The sequence below is a fragment of the Toxorhynchites rutilus genome, chromosome 2 (assembly GCF_029784135.1).
Source record: "Toxorhynchites rutilus septentrionalis strain SRP chromosome 2, ASM2978413v1, whole genome shotgun sequence".
In the NCBI taxonomy this organism is placed as follows: Eukaryota; Metazoa; Arthropoda; class Insecta; order Diptera; family Culicidae; genus Toxorhynchites; species Toxorhynchites rutilus.
The window spans coordinates 254848546-254872516 of record NC_073745.1 but is presented as its reverse complement, the minus strand read 5'-3'; the positions used below and the strand labels follow the sequence as shown (position 1 = coordinate 254872516).

General features: G+C 37.5%; 1 protein-coding gene across 1 annotated transcript in view; it reads right to left on the bottom strand.

The window, feature by feature from the left end:
* Positions 1-23482, bottom strand: part of LOC129765492 (protein escargot-like) — a 121688-nt gene extending 98206 nt beyond the window's left edge. Inside the window, exon 1 of the mRNA XM_055765864.1 lies at positions 21625-23482. Within this exon, the coding sequence (XP_055621839.1) occupies positions 21625-21970 (346 nt within the window). The 5' untranslated portion in view covers positions 21971-23482. The remainder of the gene's footprint in view (positions 1-21624) is intronic.
* Positions 23483-23971: the final 489 nt, after the last annotated feature.

Sequence of the window (23971 nt, the reverse complement as noted above, 5' to 3'; positions counted from 1 at the left end):
ATGATAAGGTCCCACTGCAATCAGCTGCGAACACGTCATCATTCCGAAAATAAACTGCCTGCGACCGAACCAGCAAAAGCTCCGTTGAGTATCCTGTTGGACTCCTGGAACCTACAGAGTCCGACACCCGTGCAGGAGGAGCGGCCTTCTCTTCCTCTAGAGATGGATGAATTCCCGCCGCAGGCCAGTGTTCAACGACAACGCAATCCCCCTAGACAACTGCAACAACCAACAGCAGCTCGCAGATCTTCGAGGACTCGAAGACTTCCTGCGAGATATGATCCCTACCATCTTTTCTAAAAGGGGGGAGGTGTTGGGTAGCCCCCCACCGATTATACCACAACGGCTCGTCAACTGACAGTAGTCAGGTTTGACAGATGCTACGACGGATGGGTCGGCGGCAAGAGAACTGTCATCTTCATTGTTGTTAGTCATGAGATTGCAATACCACGAGTTAGACGCTTTTTGTATTGTCATAACGTTTTAATAAAGTTATTTTAATTTGTTGTTTGTGAGTTACGCGTTTCACTCCAACGCCGAAACACAACAATAATCGATTGTGACCGAGTGTGTGTTAACTGCGGGAAAGATTGCCGTGATAGAGTTCACGATGAGTACTCAGTACAGTGCATATATTGACACAGGGAAACATATTATGACATGACATAATAATTTTTATCATTCCACCCAGCTTCTCTTCACTGCATATTTATCCGACTAGAAAAAACGACTATGATTTCATGAGCACACACAACGCTTGGTCTGAAAGCAAAAATAACGGACCAAGAGAAGCACAACGCAATGCTTACAAAATTCATTCGACATTCTTGGGCGAATCTGTTTAGTAGTAACTACCAGAAGCATTTTTAAATTTCTTGTGAGAAAAATTAATGTATAATTTATGTTTCGTATACAAGTGAGTCCCCAAATAAGATTTGTTCTTCACTGGGACGCTCATGCAATAAAATTACTTCTCTCTGAATGCACTACACAAATTGGGCAATCTAGCATTGAAATGTAGATTGGGGACCACTAGTAACATACGTTTTTCGACATTATTTGGGTTTTCTTTCTGTTTTCCTGAAAACTTTTTAAACTATTTTTTGTTATGTTACAGAATCAGTGTAGGGAATCGTCAGTGTTTGCCAAATGATCCATTCACTGAAAAAAAGTTGATGGGAGCACGGACGGGATTTTGACATAGGACTGTGATTGTGTGTAGTTTTGCATTTAAATTGAGTTTTTCATTGTTCAAAATCTGTATTTTTTTTCTCTTTTGATATATCAAATGGATGCCCTGTGAAAACCGTTTCCTGTATGTACTTGTATTCTTCAAACGGGTTAGATGACATAACGTGGTAGAATTCGGTACCGCATTCTGTTCAAAAATGTACACAAAAATACCATTAAAGCCATTACTACCCTTTTCTTCTGTCATGTATCATTTTGAAACACAAGTCTAAATAGTTAAGACCTACATAAATATAAGCCTGAGTCAAATCAATCTATGACTACAAAAATATATTATAGACAAAAATAGCATTATCTCCTTCGTTACCACGTTGCACGGAACATTGTTTGTAATAACTTTATAGCCCTGTAAGATCGCGACTACTCAAGCTATCATACTCTGATTTACGTGGGTATACCCTTTCGATCTTCTAAATCAGCAGCCATTTAAATTCATTTACTGCATTTTCACTTAAGGGGGTATTCTAGTCTAGAAATCTGAAAAAATCGAAATTTTTTTTACCATATTTCTGTAGTTTAAGTATCTAAGAATATACCCTGTACAGGATTTTTCGAAATTCTCATTATTTACTGAGTTATGGCCATTTTAGTGACGCGGTATCTAACCTGGTACGGCCAGAACAATGAACTTCAAACGCGTTTTTCTCGAAACTAGTTTTTTCAAACTGGCGTACACGATATCTCAAGTTCTACTGAACCGATTTATGTCAAATTTATATAAAAATAATCAGCATACATCTCTCTATCGCATGAACCAATAAAAAATTATAACTTTTTAATTTTACTATTTTTAAAAAATCGGTAAACGCAAAAAAAAAACGTTTTAAACAGCATTTTTGTTTTTAAACGGCCGCCATTTTGTTAAAACCCATGTTTTTGACTTGTCCGAGGTTCATGCCATAGCGACATCTTTACTGATTCAGAATCTGTTCGATTTTTTTGTTTCAGATAACCAGAAGGACTGGAATCGTGTACGCCATGGCACAACTTTTTTTTGAACACCCTCACTTCACCAGCATGTAACTATTCTAATTATGAATATTTTTTTTCCGTCCTATTTTTGTTTTATTGTTGAAAGATAGATAAACGAATAATGATATAATGGATAGTAAAAATATTCTTTGTTTTATTTTTACGGAGTTCGAAAAAACGTCCGAAATTCGTGTCTCTGCACTAGAATACCCCCTTAACCAAACAACATACTCGATATTATGACATCCTGGACCTCAATTACACAAATTGTTAGTTGTGAGACCTACACGATAAAGACATGAATTGAGCACAAATTGATTGGACAACATACAATATAATATAGAATTAATGCCTATTATCGGTAAATGGATAATAATTCATTTTACGCATCAACTCACATTATGAGCTAACGCCCGAATCTAGGCAACAAGATTGCTCGTCGCGTCGGGGAGGAAACGAGTGGATAGTGCAATCGAAAGAAAACATACCCAATTAAATCGTCAAATTGTTAACTTTTTTTACTATATTCACTGTTCATGTTTCAAGCAAAAAATGGATAAATTTCCTGTCTAATGATATATAACACAACATATGTCGCAATAACTATTTTGAGTAATATGTGTTTGAAAACTCTTAAGAAATCGTTACATTTTTCGTAGAGTGACCCCCTATGTAGCAAACAAAAATATAGTCCTATGTCAAAATTGCTTTCGTTTGGAATTCTTTTGTAAAACGTGCTACAAATCACGACACAAAATAGAACAAGACAACTCTGCAGTGGTTCGCACTTCATGGTACACCAGCACGCATGCAAAAACATCATATTTAACGCTACTATCCCTTGAAATATATATATATATATATATATATATATATATATATATATATATATATATATATATATATATATATATATAATTTTTCTTGTACCATTTATTGCTTTGCACTTGTCTGTGCTGTGGGTTTCGCTATAGTAGAGCGGGACGATATATGCGGTTCAAACTTGTATGCAGGCTTCGAAAATGGTGTGCGATGTTTGGTACAGCTCGAATATGCAAACAACAATCTTCGTTCCTCTCCTGGTTTAATCATTTTTTGTAACACAAGTTATTACTGTCATTCATACAAGTATCTGTGTGATCCACTCATATTTGGTTATATGTTCGTGAGAGGTTACTTGCATGACACATTGTGTATCATTCGATTCTGATCGAGATCCAAACACTGGGAATCGTAATTATCAATGTCAATTCGTAGCTCTAATGAATCCAAAACATAGGGGAACCGCGGGTGATAGGACAGTGGGGGTAATATGGACAGGTGGTTGATTTGTATAGTTACATTTTGAATTTCAAATTTCTGTTAATGAGAATACCTTCTACATGTTATTCTATAATATTTAAGCCACCCTATGGCAATGAATACTGATCAAAAGTGGAAAAGGGAAACAAAAACCGAAAATCATACATTATTCCGCGTGTGGATGTAATTTTATCTGCTTCGATATTAAGCATTTTGAGTGGTTTAATATCAAAATTAAAATCACTGATAGTTACATTTTGGTTTGTGAGTTAACAGAGAAGCGATATTAGGTATGTACAGAAAAGTAAATTCATTTTTGAGAGGAAAATTCCAAATATTGAAAAATATTGTACCGGTTGGGTAAAACGGACAGTTGCCAGTGGGAGTGAGATTGACTGTGAAAAGTCTGTTTAATCTGTTCCTAATGTATGCCCTGCGTCTAAAAAAGGAAATCAAATCACCAAATGTGGACTGTTCAGAAGCTGACTGGAACCAAAAGCAAACTAGGGTCTGTTCATTTGTACTGCTGAAAAGCACGATATCACTTCGAGTTTAGACGTTGGTTGAATAAAATTATTCCTCTCGCGATAGATAAATCTCTACGCATCATATATTACAAACCTGTCCATAATACCCCCACTATATGTCCATTTTACCCGCATCGAAAAAAATGTTGTATTTTTCGGTCTATTTTGATTTCAATAAAAAACATTGAAAACACTTTTTTGTATAATATTTGACCAATAAGGTAGAGAAACAGTACAATTGAATTGTAAGAAACTGCATCAAAGTATCGGGAAACATGAGTTTCCAAAGATATAATTGAAGTTCTTCTTAACATGTCCGTTTTACCCCCACCTCCCCTATGTGTCACTCTATTTCAAATGTTACCGCAGAATCTCTAGCATAAGACAAGATGTTCAATGATTTCAGCAAGGAAATATATTGACATTACACTATTCGAGTGGCTCCCAACAATCGATGAGAACCAGAATCCATTAACTCAAATGCAATCAATAGTAGCAGAAGTCCAAAAAAGCGCAACGCACTTGCCATTAATAACCCCTCGGAAGCCATCCCCTGACGCTCCCAATCTCTTATCCTTCGGTTGCTTAATTAGTCTCGCTTTCACTTTTCCCGGTTCTGTTCCGAATCAGTCACTCACAGCGGTTCTTCATCCACGATATTCCCCGTGGGAGAGATTGCTATAATTTCGAATTCGCAAACTCAAATTAATCCAATATTTGATCTTCGCTTTCCCGTTTCAGCACACACCGCCCCGCCCGTCACCGCTTGAGCTGTTTTTATTCTGTGCGATCGTGGAATTTCCCAAAAACACAGCGCACATGGGGGATGCGAAAATGGTTGCACAACGGATCTCAGAGGGATGGTGGCGATGGGTGAGAATGCACTGAATGCAAGCGCCGGGATCGTTCAGCTGGAAAGTCTGTTTGGTGGAAAATCAGTGAATAACAGCGAAGAAGAACAAGAAAGGAAAATAAAATCCTCTGACAGCAGCTAGTGCATCACTGTGTGAGTGCTAAAATCAATTTCGAATTCGCATCGCTTCTCGCACTTAGCAAAGCATAAAATATGCAAATCGAGCGGCATTCAAATAAAATTTTATCCCTGTTTCGAGAGCCGATACCAGCAAATCTCGACAATTTTTGTTTTTTGTTCGGACGTTTTTGTTGTGTGCGAATTGAATGAGATTCCAGTTAATGCGGAAAGGGTTTGAAAATGGGAGACAGCGGCCGAATTGGGTCCAAAATTTTATGTTCGAATTGTGGGTTGAAACGCCCGAAGCTACCAAATATTTGTGATCGATGTTATTGTTCTGATTTGACCTAACTTGGCCAATTGATTTATCCCATTGAATATCAGCCCTCGGAAGTGATTAATATTTCAAACCGCCATACAAATTGTCAATAACTTGTCAACACAAGCCCCACTGTCACAACAATACAAATCAATTTGTCCTGTTTTGCTCGCCGCGGTCCTATGTTGAAGGGAGACTCACGTCAGCTACCAAATTAATGATTCATAAGCAGTAATCTACATCCAAATCCAGAAGTAAATAAACTATTTAGCATTCATTGATTGTGCCGCATTTTGGCCCGGAGGCTAGAACCGATCGGTTGATAAAAACGCAAATGGAATTGTATAATGCCTCATAATTTATTAATGCTTCAGTACTATGGAAAAATCAACTCACACACACACACACACTCCCCCACACTCACCCCCACACGCCAACTCTAAATATTCTAGCGGCGATAACAAAAACAATAATTAACGATTATTGCGCTACACAAGGCACTTCCGGCGGTTCGCTCGGCTGATCATCCATTCTGCACTCATACACCCCACAGTCGAAAGCTTCTCGTCCTCACCGAAAGGACATCCGAATGCGGAACACTTTTATCAAATGTCACCGAGCCGTTCCCTTGCTGCACACAACCTGATGTGTCAGGCCGGGACAGGGAGAGAAAGTAAAAAAAGGACCAGCATGCAAATGGTACCACCGTTCGAATGTCGAACCGACAGAGCGCAACAACTCGTTCGCGCATTCGACCATATAATATTCAGAGGCGGAAATTATTTATGAGTTCGATTCTCTGATTTTGATTCGGAATTCATTTTCCCCCACTTGTTTGTTAAATCGAATCCTCCGAACACCTTCTCCGTCCCTTTGATATCCCCACACACAAACACACACACTCGCGCTCACCAGACAGCTCTCCGTCTTTCCCAAACCGCTGCAGGTCCTTTTTTTCCTGCTGGAAACCCTTCCTTCGAGCAGAATCCGATGTGTTTTGTGTGTGTTCGACAGGTTGCTTTTTGCCCCTCTGCAACTACACCTCCACCACCTCATTGTGTCAAATGGCGGCATTTGTGGCATCGTCAACCCGGTTTCCGGGTATCCTAGCGTTCGATCAATCGAATGCAACACTTACCATCAACCCCCTTTCCCCGCTCGGACCCGACGCATTACTAACGGGCCTGCATTATATGCACTTGGCGAGGCGAGGATTGAAATTGCTTGCTTTAGTTAATTTCAATTTAATTTCCACATAGCGACACCCCCTCTCTTTTTCCCTCTTCCAATGGCTCCCGAACTGACTGACCACAGTATCCTTGGCTAGGACACACGCTCTCGCTCTCATCATTAGAATGATTATTGTTTGCTTTTGCTGCGCGGTCGTACCTTATGAGGGTTCATATGACAAAAATCGAAATGTGCTGCATTCTTGTAGCCAGCGGTGCCAGACGACGGAGATCTTCAGGTCTGTTCGAGCATGGATGCTTCGCTGGTTCGGACATTCACATCTGCCGAACCTAATCAAGCAGGATAAATATTTACGCCAGCGTGAGTTTGTATTGCATTGAATGACGCTGAAATCGTTATGAACAAATGTGGAAATCGAATTGATAATGTGGATATCTAGGACACGACCGCATATTTTCGACGTAGAACTACGCAATTATATCATGCCATCCACTTTGTTTACCACTTCGAATATTATTTTAGAATGCATCGCAATTTTTGTAATAGATTATGTTCTTCGTTCCAAATAAATTTGATGAACGTCTCTTTACGTTTGATATGATGCCTAGGACTACCAAAATATGTGAACGGGAAGAATTGTCAAACGATCATGGTACGAACCGAACGCGAAAGTTCATCCACCTCTAGTATCTGAAACGACGGTTTTCCCAGGCTTCTCAGTTTAAAAGTACGTTTTAGGGAAACATATTCCGGTCTGCACAACGACAAACGAGTACAAAAGTACTCAATACCAAAAAATACCCCCCAGGCATATTAATTTTAAAGTCCGCGTTAGGGAAACACAGCTCAGGGCGAACAAAAATACCCCCGACTATATTTTGCAGAGCGGATTTCCACAGGTACATCGATTTCGAGGTCTGTGTTGGGGAAACCGTAAATCAGGCCAATCAAAACATGGCAGTTAGGGCGTTTAGATAACGCTTGACATTTTACAGTTATTCAATTGTTCATCTCATGAAAAATAATATTTCATTAATTGTGATAGACGCGTTCCTATCAATTGATGCAAACATCTTTCCGATCTGTTAAAAATGTTCGAGTTATAAGCATTCGATATACGGGTAGGGTTAGCATACAAATCGGTAGAACAAATGTATGGGAAAAAAGGAAGTTCTTTCAGTTTTCATGAATTTAAACCGTTTAGAGATTAGCGAAATGTAATATATATCATATTAAACAAATCTTAGAGAATTTTCGATTTGATTGGTATGCAAATCGTGAGAATTCGTTCACAGTGAAAATAGTTATTAACGTTAACTTTATTTCATAAAAACGTGACCTGTTTTCTGATTTGGCACCCTTCCTGAAAGACGTAGTTCTACGTCAAAAAGAGATTTTCTTTTGGATAGTGAAAATGCATCTTGCGCGTTATGAAACAATATTTGTATTAGTAAGTTTTTCACCATTCTTTTTTCCCAGTATGTATATTTATTTAGCGTTTTTTGGCGTTAGCCTGACGGGTCCAAGAACTCATTAATATAAAATATGTTAAAACAGGTCGGACTTGATTATCCGGAGACTCGATTATCCGGGATTCGATTATCCGGAGTATTTTATTTTTGTTTTCGGAAATTTTGAATAACTTGTATAATAATTCTATATTGAATAGCTAATATGGTTACAAAAGAAATGGCTTCACTAGTAGAATGCAGTTATTTATGAAAAATGTAAATCCAAGATGGCGGCCATTACAAAATGGCGGATTGCATATTTTCTCAAAACTCCATCAATTTGGGAATCAAATGAAAGGGCTTGACTAGTAGAACACAGTTATTTATGAAAAATGCAAATCCAAAATGGCCGCCACTGCAAGATGGCGCCATTAATTTTTTTTCGCAACCCCATCAATATGGGTATCAAATGGAAGGGCTTGACTAGTAGAATACAGTTATTTATGAAAAATAATGAAATAATGAAAAATCTAGTTTCAAGATGGCCGCAGTCCCCTAACAACTAATTACTTTTTGAATGGTTCCATTCTGCTTGACCTGTTTCTATGTATGTTTGAATGTTTGTTGGGTTGTCCCACATTGATAGAAAATTGACCCCGTTCCTGTTGAATGATTGATCTGAAATTTGGAACATACATTTAATTCTACTGTCATTATAAAACTGCGCATTCCATGATCTTGGAAAATTCAATTTGGCCACCGCAAAAAAAAAGGCTGAATGGCTTGATTTGGAGAATACACTGCACTATGAACAACATAAATTCGAAAAGGTCGCCGCCACAAAATGGTCGACTATGCATTTTTTGCAATCCCCTCAATATTGGTATCAATTGAAATGGTTTGACTTGTAGAAAACAGTACAGGTCGGACTCGATTATATACAGACTCGGTTATATGTGATTCGATTATATGCAATTTTGGACTCGATTATATTCAGTGTGGATAAAAATATTTTTTTTATTTTTCAAATATGACTTATTGCATGAAGAAATGTAACCTTTCAACGTTAAGGTGAAGTTTAAGTGGCTATTACATGTACAGTGGGATAATTTTCGTGATTTTTGAAGATTTTGCTTGAATTTTCATCAGGAATTGTTTATATCGATATTGCAGCCAAATCAAGAAAGATAGAAGTTGTGCGTCAAAGAAAAAATTGTGGAGCGGTTAAAGAACTTAATTTTAATTGATAGAAACAATCTATTTGAATATAAATTTTTAAGATAAAATCAATAACAACACATTAAAAATTATTAACTTTTAAGTGTTTCACTTCCAAAAAGTTATTAAAATTTACTAATTTAGTTGTTCCACTACTATATCCTGTACTAAATTTTCTCATCTTTCAAATGAAAGCATCAGAATCGTCTTCCGTAGCGTACTTTTTAAGTAGAGCCAGTATGAAGCAACAGAGTCCGAAACAAAAAAAAAAGTTCTGTAGCTCTGTCATTGCTGAAATTCGAACATATGCGTAGGAGGATTTTTTCATCAATTATGATCGTCTATCGCCTCCTGAGGGAATCTGGAAAAATTATTTTTTCTCATGTGAGAAAGATGTTTTCTGACTTTAAGGGGATGAATCAAAAATCAAATTCCTCTTTTATTTTCAAAAAACGAAAAAAATGCAAAACAAAAACCAATAAAGAAAAAAAATAGTTTTGTCTCGATTATCCGGAGGATTCGATTATCCGGAGTGAAAAATAAATCAATACTCCGGATAATCGAGTCAGACCTGTAGTACTTAACCGATTACTCGTTATTGACTTGAGGTTAGTGTTACAATGAATTTGTAGGTTATTCTGTGCGAAGTCGATGCGTGATACTTTCTATTGGGATGCAGCTGACCATTAATCACCAATTGTAATTAATCAGGTATATGTAACAAATTTTTGCACCATTAGATTCAAACGGTGGAAAAATTGTGATATCTAGAGTTACAATCGCAACAAGTTGAAACAGGATGAAACAATATTCATGAGTATTATCTGAAATGAGTATTCATAGGACAGCCACTTGTCCTGCATAATACTTAAAAAAATACGTCCCTCTGCGCTGGACTGCAATCCGTCACGAACGAACTAGGCTCCCTTCCCCTGCCCACCTGCCAGGATAAAACGGATGGCTACCAAACAGCAAAACATCGTGTAAAACATAAATATCTCGCAATAAAACAAAACTACTTCCCCTCGCGACGAACTCGGACCGCAATTTTTCCTTAATTTTTCTTGTTTTATTTTGCCTACCATTCCGTCATTGCGGGTGTAGGCGAACTCCAATTCTCCTCCACATTGCTCCGATTGCCTAAGACAGGAGAGACAGAGTTTGCCAAAAAGTTTTCCGTATGCTCCATTTCTGCTGCCGTGGAGCCGTTCGAACAGCCCGAAAAGCAGGACAAACGTGTTTCTCCATCCGGTTGTTATTGTTGCTGCCTTTGTTTTTATTATTATTATTGCGATGCGTTTTTTTTGCTGGTGCTCCCCCCAAGAGCAGCCTTCGAGATGCGAAGAATAACAATCATAACAAGCCCGAGAGTGAGAGAATCGTTTCGGTCCGATAGCGGCGGCGGCAGAATCCGGAATCCGAAGATCCTATGGATCCGCAGTGTGAAACAAAACACAAGGGCACCACGCCAAGCTTGCTGCTTGTTGCCGGCATCCTCTGAAATGGGTATATAGGAGAAACGCCACCCGCCGCAGTGCCACCCCCATCAGCGACTGCGGCGGGTTGCAAGGGGATGATGATGGTAAGCGACAGCATGGAGCACACGAAACAACAACAAAAAAAAAAAGATTTACCGATTGCGGAATTATTTATAGCATAAATTATCTTGTCAGACTTGGACACGGGACCGTGGTTCGACTAACGAACGAATCGCCATCAGAATATACACACACACACGCTCGCTGATGAGGGTGGTGGCGAGTTTGCGGAGTTTCTGTAACGTAGTTTTTTCGACCCTCCCCACCCACTATATAAAGTTGCGATGGTTTGCCGGGGTTTGTTGGGGCGCTATGCGACAAATTTATATGATCACGAAACGAGCGAACGGCCGCTGGTTCGGGAGGAGGGGTGTTTCGGTTGCCAGATTTGATTCCATACTTTTCAATTGACACTCCCCCGCAACAGCGATTGTTTTGCAGATTGTTTTCACGTTATGTGAATTTGCATTGCATTTGTAGCAAATGTACTGCGCTGATTTCAAGGCTTAATCCAGTAATCGAGGGGTTTGGCACCACCCTTCCAAAATTCGTCAGACTTTGTGAACGTGAAGATACTAATTGACTTTCCTATACTCGCGCCTACACTCGCGCAGTCTGACAGACCGAGAATTAATGAAGTGGCTGAATCAATCAAATGAGACCGAATGAAGAATATTTTCTGGAGTTTTTTCATTCAATTATTCAATTATTATATATTCAAAGAAAAAGATTTCGAAAAAATAACAATAACGCCTAAAAATACACAATAGCAATATTACAGAGGCGCGCACAGTCTGTGAGTACACGAGTTACGATTTTTCGCGCGAGTATAGGAGTGTCAAGCATCTTTGTATACTCAATTCATGACAATACTCAATAATGGTGAGCCCTTGAAAAATGTGTCCTTCAAAAAATGTCACAGTAGTCTTAAAAAAATATGAAAAAAAAACCAAAATGGTTCGACCAAAACGCTAACACAACTTCAACTTTATGATTTTAAGGGTTATGCCGTGAGTGAAAACTATCATTTTGCATATTTCTTCGAACATTAATGGGCCAGAATCTGAATTGTTTTACCATAACTGCCTAAAATGTGTAGGCGATAAAATCATTACTGAAATGTCTATTTTGACCAATGCTACTTAGCTTGGTCATCGTAAGTTCTTTTGTGTTTGTATACTTTCCGTGGCGAAAGAAATTAGCAAATCGACACAAATTTGGTAACATAATGTAATGGAGAGATTTACAATCCATTTCTCAACGATTCCGAGGATTTTCTAGATTTATCAAGAGGTTTTGGTTCACTTCTAGATATACAGGCAAGCATTCTTTTTTGTCTGATCATTTAGAACAATCCTGATTTTTTATATTTTGATTCATGTATTATTAATTCTAAGTTGATGTAAAAGATTTCATATCCTTTTTTCAGGTTTTTTTTTCAAATACAGGGCAACTTCGATATAACGTACAATTCGCTTTCAAAATTGTACGTCGTATCGAATTGTACGTTATATCGAAGCATAATAAAGAACTCAGAAACATAGCTCATATTATTTTATTGTGAGCTATTTGAGAAGAGTTAGTAAATGATGATGACAATATCCATCTAGAAGGTGAATCCAACCTTTCTCATGATGTTTCCCATCATACTGCTGATTTAGGTTAAATAGATAAAATGACCGCAATTTTTCCCTGACCTTTTCGCGATGGGAAATATTGTTGACAGTTGTTTGGACTATTCATGTAATTTTCGTTCAGAATTTAAAAATAAATATTTTTGAGAAAAATGAATTTCATTTTTCAAAATATTTTTTTTCAGCATTACTTTTAATTATTTTGTTGTAATTTTTATGAAATATTAAATTATTTTTTATATTTCATTCTTTGGCCAAAGTTTTGTAGGTATTATAGTTTTTGAGTTAGTCTTTTTGTGAAAAGATAAGAAAACAAACTTTGACCCTTTCCAAAAAGTAGTCTAATTCTTTTTTGGAGGTTTCAAGTATGCAAAGTTGCTCAAATGACCAATGTTTTATACCCACAACAACTCACTGCAGTCGGAGATGATGCTGGCAGCTCCTAAGGCAGCCATTGAAAATGTGTACGTTATATCGAGATAAAATGTACGTTATATCGAATGATGTTATATCGAGGGTACGTTATATCAAAGTTTTCCTGTATTCACCATATTACAGTCAAATTAAACGGTTAATATGATGAGTATGAAGATGTAAAACCATCGACGAGTTTTAAACTCAATAAAATAAAATCAATTTTCTGTGGCTTATTATCCACCATTTTTTCTATCAAACTATAATCAATCTCTCAATTTTTAAAAGAATTGTCATCAGAACCGTTAGGGTTGCGGCACAGATGTCTACCAAGCAAGCAATGTGTGCCCTTCATTAATGGTGTAACTCTTTTTTTGCATCAGAAATAAACTTTTCGTTTCAGTTTATATGGACGTTAAAATAGGATTCTGTACGCGGACGACGAGATTCATGTCAGAGTGAAGTAGTAGTGGTGGATTCAAGTCAGGTTGAATGAAGAGGCATATTTTTATATTCTATCGTCACGTCAAATAGAAAAACCATTTGCTAAGATAGTTCATCAGTCATCCTAGCTCTTAACTCTCCTCAATTCATTTCTAATCAACTCAAGTCATGTTGACGGCTAATGCCGAAGTAGTCCTAGTCGAAGCGAAGCAATTACGAGGAGAGTCGATTTTCATGGTGTGCCTTCGAAAATGTTGGATGTTGTTGGACTCGGAAACAACAATAGAATTTTAAAGAAGACTTGGATTCAACTTCCAAAACAAAATACTGCGTCAAAATATTGGGCTTCTACATGACAACGCTACACCCAAACTAGCGTTGGCAGAAAACATTTCATCTTTGGCAGAAATTATGCCATTTCGTGTGCTGGAGAGTCAAATGCACAAATAATGAGCTGTTTCAAAAGCTTAAAAATGGTATGTATGTATGCGAGCAGACATCTCTTTCTGTTTTCTTTTCTCATTTCATTTGGGAGTGTGCCAAAAAAAATTTATGCGACGTCGATGGGGATCGAACCAAGGACGGCTGGAATGCAAAGCTAGTCTACACGACCACGCTATCCACATGGCTAATGATGCTTAAGAAAATGTTCAGCAAATACGTGATAATATTACACCTGATTATAAAATGAAGTTGGAAAGTGTTTTCTAAGAGTAAAAAAGAAGCACATGAAGGAGAACAATATCTATCTCGGTCTGGGCCGTGTATGTGGCAAAGTATGCGGAAAGCTTATTTGTCTTTTGTTTCGCTCGCTCGTATTAATCTTATATTTCTGTACCATGTATATTATACAAATGCTTACCACTATTTGTGAGTCATGACGTTTTCTGTTATGTTATGTCTTATTTAATGTCATAAATCGGGATGACAAAGCATGAGTTAAAACCAGACAGATAGAAAATCCTAGTTTATCACTAGAAAAAATAAATTTTTCTGCCGAATCGCAGTTTCGATCAGAGTTGAAAATATCAGAGGTATCATTGTGTGACGGATTTATGTCAACAGAATACAGTATAACAATATTGCTGAGCGGAAAAATGTGTTTTAGGATCTGTGGAATCTCTCAAAATGAAAATTGCAAAGAACGTAGAAACGGAAAAATCGTAAAAAAGTCGTAACTTGAAATTCAGCTATCTGTACCCAGAAATAATTTTTAGCACATGCTTTGGCATACCGATTCATGACATTAAATGAGCCTAAAAATAACAGAAAATGTGCTATTCCCTCACACTGGTATATCGTTTGCATAATATTAGGTTGAGGAAAAAGTTATCCATTATTTTCTCGATAACTGGCTTTAGTGAACAATATCTCGCGTAATATCGATCATTCAATTCCAAGTTTAGACTTGTTGTAAGGTGACATTTCGCACTAAAAAAAATCTTTTTGGTTTTTTTTTTGTTTATTCCATTCAGTTTTGAGTTACAGGGTGTTAACAATGAAGGCCATCAAAAAGAAAATTCGATATATTTTACACTTATTCTTTTATAAATACGAAAATACAAGCCAGGCCGCTGAAATGGTGAATGGTGTTTATGGTGCCGATAAAACAACAGAAAAATACGTGAAATTTAATATATTTTAAAAAAAATATTTTTTTTCCAATTTTTTATTTCTAATTAAGTTTTTAGTACAATACACCAGATTAAGATCTCTACTGTTAACAACAGGACCGTTTGAAGCTAGCGATAGATCAGAAACGTCCAGAATTGACAAACAGAAGAGGCGTTGTCAGGACAACGCAAGGCCACACAATTCCGAGAGCTTGATTGGAATGTTTTAATGCATTCACCATATAATCCGGACCTGGCTCCAAGCGATTACTACCTTTTCCTCGCATTCAAAATTTCCAGGGTCATAAGAAGTTGGGATCAATAGAATATTTTAAAAGTCTATTGCTAGAGTTTTTCGTCAACAAGGACCAAGACCTCTACGATAGAGACATTATGAAGCTACCTTTAGAATGGCAACAAATTTTACAACAAAGTGGTGCATGTTTGACCCGAATCAAAGAAGATAATCAAATTGTTTCCATTTTGTCTTTCCTTTCGGTGGAGTGACATGATAAAATGAGGAAAAATTACAAATTACATTGATCATTTTTCAATTAGAACTAAAGAACTATATTAGGGTGCCAATGAAAATGGTCATCTCGAGTTTCAAAACGTTACCCCATAAAAAAAACCTTTTGAGTTTTTTGAAAATCGAAAAATCACCCAAGGGGAGAGCAAAGGAAATCGGGGTTTTGAAAAAAAATATTTTTTAATGCCAAATGTCTTCAAATATCATGAAACGTTGAGATCTAGTGTTATCTCGAATTTTTTTTTGTCAAAAATCGGCACTCTGGGAATACGAAACGAAAAGCATGGTTTTGGGTGCCAATAAAAATAGTTATCTCGATTTTTCATTCGGAAATTGCTAAGAAATGTTCATTTGCACGATAATATACCTTATGCAAAATATTAGCTGATTAGAACTTCATTTATTTTACTCCATTTGAGTTTTTTTAAAAAAAACTCAAATCGATGTTTAAAAAAAAAAGTTGATGCCAAATGTCTTAAAATTGCATTACTCGTCGAGATTCACAGTTATCTCGATTTTTTTTTGTCAAAAAAAAAGTTTTTTGGCACTTGGTCGTTTTTCCATCTGAAAAATCGATTTTTGAAAAAAAAATTTTTTTTTTGAGATAACTACAAATCTCAACGTGTCATTTTAAGACATTTGGCAGCATTTTTTTTAAAAACCCCGATTTGCGGTGATTTTTCGGTTTTCAGAAAACTCAAATTTAAACGTCTGCAAACCAGCAAATGAAGTTTGAATGAGCTAATATTTTGCAAAGGGTATATTATTGAGCAAATCAACATCTCTGAACGAAAAATCGAGATAATTTTTTTTTGGCACCCTAAACCATACTTTTCGTATCGCAAGACGAAAATATTTTTTTGAGAAGACACTAGATCTCGACATTTCTTGCCATTTTAAGACATGTGGCATACACATTTTTTTTCGAAAACTCCAATTTCCTTCATTCCCCCCTTGGGTGATTTTTCGATTTTCAAAAAAATCAAACTTTGACCGCTTTGCGCCACCTTCCCTTAAGTCCGATTGAGCTGAAATTTGGCATAGGGTGTTTTTTTCGAGGTGGTGAACATTTTGTATAGGGTAACTTTTTGAAATTTTAGGGTCGATTTTTCCCATACATTGGCACCCTAACCTATATACTATGTGTCTTAAAATATAGAGAGGAGAGAGGAGAAAGTTACAAATTGTTGCAATTGTAAATGGATTGCTCAGATATTGAATGTTAAAAAAGCAAACAAATTCATGTAATTCAACTGTTCTCACAGTTCTCGCCGATGATGCAGTCTTAGGTTTGCGGAACGAATGATTCGGATTCCGGTCGAGAAATCTCATCCAGCACTTATGTTTTTGTATTATTATTTTTTTCTGTCCAATTCAAAAGCCAGACTCAAGATGAAGGAGGCGATGGATAAATTCCTGCTCCTGGTCCGGAGTATATAAGAGAGTTTTTATCCCAGCTTAGGTGAGCATTCACGTGAGATGTGTCGATGGGCGTTGAACGAAGGGATACCATAAGCTCTGGCAGGCTTTTTTGTTGACATGCTCGGTTCAACGTTGGTTTTGGGTGTTTTATCAGTCTAGCTCTGCCGTTTTGTCTTCCAAATATAAACACGAGACACCTACAAAAAGTAAGAACGCATTTTTCCTGGTGTCGGTTTTACCCTGAATGTAATCGAAATATCGAAACAATGTTCTCGAGCATCGATAAGCCACAACTGTCTCACAAAATACTCTGAACAATGATCTAAGATGAAATACGCTCACAAAAGTATCGAAGTTTCCAACTTAAACACTTAAATTCCACTATTTTACAAGGACCAACTCCCGTTTGCTGACCGATTCTGTTTTGTTATTCGATTTGACATCAATGCAACTTCGGCAGCTGTGCGGTGACTCGAAACGTAAGAAATTACAAGTGTATGCAGGGGACATCGGGAAATTTTCAGAAAATGTCTTCTAACTAAAAAAAACAGGGGGTGTCAGTTCTACTCTGATTTCCTCTACTACGGCAAAAAAAATCTTCGTTTTTGAAGATGACGCTAGTATTCTCAAAAGCTATCTAGTTTATCAGTAGGAAAATTTCATTATAACGGCGGATTATTGTCCAGAACTATGTTCAACCGAAAATATCTGGGGTATCATTGAGCGACAGACCTCTGCCAAAAGAATGCAGTACAACAGCATTGCTGAGTCAAAAAAGTAGCTCTGGAATAGTGGAAACATTTTGAAATAGACATTTCAAATTATTTTGTTGGAGTCTATGAAGTACTTTCAAAACTTTTTTTTTTATCTTTTACCCTTTCAATGAAAAATAACCAGAGAATCAATTATTTGATATTTTTCTATTATTTAACGTCTTTATATTTCAGAATAAATTGACCAACTAACCCCACACACGGGGTAAGTTAGTCAATAATAGGCATGTTTTTTTGAGCAAATAATAGACGTTTTAACATTAGAAGTTCCCTTTATTATAAAATCATTAATTAAATCAAAACAAAAACAGTTAACTAATATCATGTAGCAAGTAAAAAAACAAATTAATGAAAATTTCTAATTATCATCGTTGTTGAAAATTAGTCAGGCAATCTTTTCTAGCGATTTCGTCTCTCTTCCACTTTGGGGCGAACCAGAGATGACAGGGTTGAAGACATGTCTCCATTTTGAAGACATTTGATTTTGTGAAGACATTATGAAATATGTAAAGACATTTCAGTGTGATAGCGTACGTGGATTATTAAAAGATATTATTTCGATGAAATTCTAACTATTGGCCGAATATATCGTCAAAAAAGTAGGGCTTTAGTCTCATCGAACGGAGCGGTATAAATACATATTGTCTCTAGAAGACATTAGTTCATGCGCTCGAAAATTGTCATGATTGTGACATTGAATTTCTATTATTTTGTGCCTACTATAAAATAGATTAACCTAGATCTTTCAAACGACCACTTCACAAATCGAAGGTTTTCCGGTTACATACCTTTTCTATAATTAGTTTCATGGATACGGTTTGAATAACAACCGAAATTTCAAAGCTAAAATAAACAAATAGAGTTATCACAGTTCCGTTTTTGTGTGAAGAACTTTCCTCCGATATTATGGTGAAGACATTTTCTCCAAAGTATATAGAGATATTTAAAGTATATATTATATTAAGTATATATTATATTTCATGAAAATTTTACGGCAAAAAATATAAATATGACAATTATATTGCAAGTGGTTTGTGTGGTGGTTGTCTCGTTTCAAATACACTGGGTTTAGCGGTAAAACATATGCTTTCTACATTTGTTTATAGCTTGCGTAATGAAACACGGCATACCTGAAAATTTTATATGCGTTGCTCTCAAACGAGCAATTTGTGTGACCAACTAGCCCCTCTATATATGAAAAAGAATATTGATTAAAATTCGATAGAAATAATTTTTAATAATTTTTTCCATTAACACTTAAAGCTAATACGTACAATGAACCTTTGTCTTGCGTTTGAGCCGATTTTTTTCATGGTTATTAACCAGTTTTAGAACACATTTTATAATGCTCAAACCGTGAATGATTTTTGGCAAAATCAGAACCATGTCCGTATTTTTTAACCTACATAATAAAAAGTTTTTCCAATTTGCTAATGTTATTACATCAGCAATTCGCTATTTTTCATAGAACGCCAATTTTTTGAACGCTCAGTTTACAAGATATTGTCACTGACCAACTTACCCCTATGACCAACTAGCCCCGCCCTTCCCTACTATAAAAATGGTATCGAAAAGTTGCAAGATCGCCATAATCGCTGTATCTCCCTCGAGGCAATTATGTTGAATAATAAAATTGAATTTTGCAAAAAATTAAAAATTGTCTAACCTTATAAACTTTTCAACCGAACTGTTATTTCAAACGAATAAAGACGAATAAAGACGAATGAACTTTGTAAATCAAAGAGAAAATTGGTCAATTAATCCATTCGCGATGACGAAGGTACAGTGATGTGAACCAATTTATTTATTCCAAATTATCAAGCGTGAATGCAATTTCAAATTATCACATTTTTAATGAAAAAATAATACAGGTAAACTTCGATATAACGTACATTTCACTTTCAAAATTGTACGTTGTATTGAATTGTACGTTATATCGAAGGATAATAAAGTACTCACAAACGTAGTCTATAAGACATTATTGTGTTGCTGTTTTAGTAAAAGTTAATGAATAACTTCAATCAGAAGACGAAGCCAACCTTTCTCATGATGTTTCCCTTCGTACTGTTGATTAAAACTTTATTCATTTAGAATCCGGAATCAAAAAACCAGCTGTATTGCGGGATTCATTGAAAGTACAAAACTTGTTTTAGCATCACAATACAGATAATTCGTTGTTCTATCAGAAAAAAAATATTGAAAAAAAATTTCCTTTACACTTTGGAGATATGTACGTTATATCGAGGTAAAATGTACGTTATATCGAGTGACGTTATATCGAGGGTACGTTATAACGAGGGTACATTATATCGAGGTTTCCCTGTACTTAGTGTTATTTCAATACTTTGAATACGCGGTCCCGACCTTTACTTACTCATTTTTCTTCAAATAGCAGAGTATTTCTATCAAACCTCATAATAAAATTATTACCAGGCAAAATTTTTAAAGTTAAATTAAAATCATATCTTTATTTCAAAAGTGCACATTCCGTCTGGTAATAGAACACGAAGCTCAATGCAGTCTACACGAATTTCAACCGAACTAATAGTAGGTGTATTAGTACGACTGAAATCGAAACAATATCACAATTTTTTTTTCCTATGTTTGGTCTTTTTTTTTAGTAAAAAGCTCAAATCGGACGCCCCGTTCTCGAGTGATGCGCGGACAAACATTTGCGGCAATTGATTTTCATAAACATATTTCACACTCGACAAATAAATTAGAGGAACAGAGCGTGAAGTCGAAAATTTTAGGTGGTTTTTGTCATGCTGTAACTTAGTGAAAAATCAACGCATATAGATGGAATACACATCATTTGAAAGCTCGATATTTTTAGACAATAGAATGAAAGACGTACATATTCTTATCATGGTATAGTGGATAACAATACCAGGAAGAAATAAACGATCTTTTCGGTATTTCCAAAGATATTGTGGACCAAAAAATGTTTTTTTGCCAACCAACTCAATAGTAAATTCAATAAACTTTATCAACCATATTTCATTTGATTTTTGTAATGTTCCTGTGACCATTTCCATACAGAGATATTTCTGTTTGACCTTTTTACGGGTAGTGGCAACTATAATGCCATCAATGATTTTATTTGTTTTCTCTTCTTTAACAATAAATTATCACTTCTGGCCTTATGTGGTAACTAGTTCTGATATCCAGCAACATCCACTAAAAAAAAATTAAAAACTATTAATTTTTCAGCCATTTTCGTGTTAACAAATCCCAATTTAGAGCAGTAAGAGCAAATTTCCTTCTGTTGATGTGAAGGTTTGTAACAGAGAGATATATGAATTTTGGAAGATTCAAATGTATTACTTGGTTACGTTAAGAAAAGCATTGAGATAACGAAAATCGATTCCATATTTCTAAATAAACATTTCAAATTAGTAAAATTAGTATTGGTTCAAAGCATCGCTTAAATTTTGTCATCTTCCCATATTGCACCAATTACGAAAACATCTCAACTCTTTCCTTAAATTCATCGAACGCAATTTAAGGACCAAGTAAATACATAACAATCCAAAGTTTTCAAAACTCATGTATCATTCATCACTCGAGAAAATCTCTCGTTCACAAACTTCACATCGACAGTTTCGCAACCAATTTCCCGCGGCGAAAAAAAACTAACACCGAAACAGCGTGGAGCATTTTGGGCTTCGCTGCCCCCCGAAAATGCGTTCAGCTTGTAAAATATTCAGCAACCGTTTACAGAATTTGCTTTACAGACTCAAAACGAGTCGTAAATCCTCCTCCTTCCCCCCATAAAGTATTCAACGCGGAAGCGAAACCGGCGGCAGTCGATGGTCCATCTGTCGCAGCCGTTCCATCCCTCGGTTACGACTAACTAACAGACTGAACGACTGACTGACTGACAACTCAATCCTTTCGCCCTTCGTCGAAGACGCCTCGGAGACGGCAGTTAGTAGCGCTTTCCCAGCCGTCCCTCCACCTTATTGTTCAATATTCCACTCAGATCTTTCGCAAGGAAAAAACCCCTAAACACCCAGGAGAAACCAAAAAAAAAAATGAAAGGAAACTTACCGTTGTAAAGAATTGTCGAGGGCACATCGCGGGTGGCCGCTTCCGGTGAGTGCGGTGGTGGACTGGGCGCAGTAGCGCCAGCTGTGGGTGACGATGGGCCCCAACAGGTGGCTGTGCCGGTTCCTGTGGATGCTGTCGGAATTTTGGTAGTGGCACCAGCTGCCAGGGCGGCTGGCGAGTCTCCAACCACGTCGATTTCTTCGTCCTCCTCGAGCACTTCGACCACGACCGGTGTGACCGGTGGCGGGGGGGAAGGCGTCGGGGGAGCAGGACTGTGTGTTGTTTCCTCAACCCGATCCGGCCACGGATAGGCCTTCCATTTTTTCGCCATCAAACAGCGAGGCATTTTTTTTTTGGTTGGTTGGTTGTTGCTGTTGTCGAGGGATGGACTTCGAGCAGAGGGAGCAGCAGAATCAGGTACTTGTTTGTTGTTTGTTTGTTGTTCACGACACAAACGACACAATATTTTGGAGGGTGTGGAGACAGCAGGTCGCGCGAAGAGTCAATTCATGTTTTCGCCTGGGAGGTTTGTTGGGCAAAGTCCGGAGGTCATTTCGTGCAAGAGAAAAAAAAAGTCACTTTCCTCCACTGTTTGAAAAAGTCACAGTCACAAGGACCGAACCCAAAGTGCAGGAAATAAAACGCTCTTCGGTCGAAACGGGGAGCCGGTCCCGAGGAAAATCGATAGTTTTCTCGCTTTTGGGACTTTTCTGGTTTTTCGCGTGCGAGCCAAGAGGGGGAATTCGTCTGCAGAGCTGTGGTGCTGCTGCTGGTGCTGCTGTTGGGGCGTTCCTTGAGATAGAATAAATTTTATATCCGAACGTGACACAGATACCAAAAACTTTGCTCCTATTCCCCCTCGATCCCACAGGTTCCCGTATTCCGAAGGTCTGCACTAGCACAGAAATTGTACGCCGGGACAGCGGCAGAAGTGATAGACATAGTTCAGTTCAAGCACTTAGATGTAGTAATAGTTTTACGAGTTCTGTTCTTAGGATCAAACCGAAAAGTAACACTTGATAGCTCACTTCGAACGCATAAACACCGTTACCTTTCAACACTTAAAGTCGGAACAGAAAACTCCATAGTTCACGAAGGACGACAGTTCAGCGAAGGTGATGCATGATGTGATGCATGTAGCTTTGAGAGTTACGTATCCAAGAGTTTCAGTAGCACATTAACGGTAGACGACGGCAGCAAAATCTTCATCTCGTGGTCTCAAACAGGAGCAAATCAACGAACGGAAGCTTATTAGATCACACTGCACACGTAGAACTGAACACCGGAAAGGACCACGGACCACGAGATTACAGTTTATTCGAGGCAACCTCTAGCCACAAAGTGACCACCAGCAGAATTTGGGATCATTCAAGTTGCCGCAGTGAATCCGCCGAAATGTTTTACCGGAAATTACGTTGATACACATCGAACCAACTAAAGAGCGATCGATTTGGTAGTAAATTGCGTGTATTTATATATTTATGTGTATGATTCGGGATCGGGATAATCCAATGAAACTCAGGAAAACACTTTGCACAGCTAACGATACGAGATTCTTCTGTCAATGCACAATTGCACACACAATTGTCCTTCTTGATGTGAGGAGAAGCGCGCGCGGAGATACGACAGAATAGCAGAGAATCAACAAATTACAGTTATACGATATATATGTAGATATATGCAGTACACACGAGTAGTTGGTAGTAAATTGATTTTTTTATTAATTTGCGGTAATTAGTTACTGTATACAAGGAACGGCACTCAGAATCGATTCATAAAGTTCATAATAAATAACAGAAAAATTGATACAGAGTGAAACACGACAGAGAGAAAAAATGTGTTACGAACCGCACTGTTAGAACCGTAAAAGTCTTTTGAATCCTGTCGTGCTCGGCGCAGTCCCTTTATAAAGTTCGGCCAGCACGAGTTCGCCCGACCGGCTTCCCCTGACTGTTCGCAACCTGACGGATCCTTCGAAACTATGTTGTTTTGTACCTCCCCTCCATACAATCGAAAGGACTTCACGCTAGCAACGTGTTGATGCGAAGGGGAAACAAGCAACAAACGATTCTCACCCCCGGCACACAAGGTCCACACTCCGCGCGATTCGGAGCGCAACAATTGCGTTCGGTTTTCCCTTCGGGACCTCACTCGCTCGCTCTTCTTTCACCACTCTCGCTCTCGGTGTGTCCTTCTTTTTCCGAACCAATCGAAATCCCACTCTCTCCCTCTCATCCTGATCAACAATTCTAGCCCATTATGCTGGATGTGGTTTATGCTTTATGCTTCAGTGATTTTCTCTCCGGAATTCCTTCGCGTTTCATTCGTTTCGCTCTCTGTGTTTTTC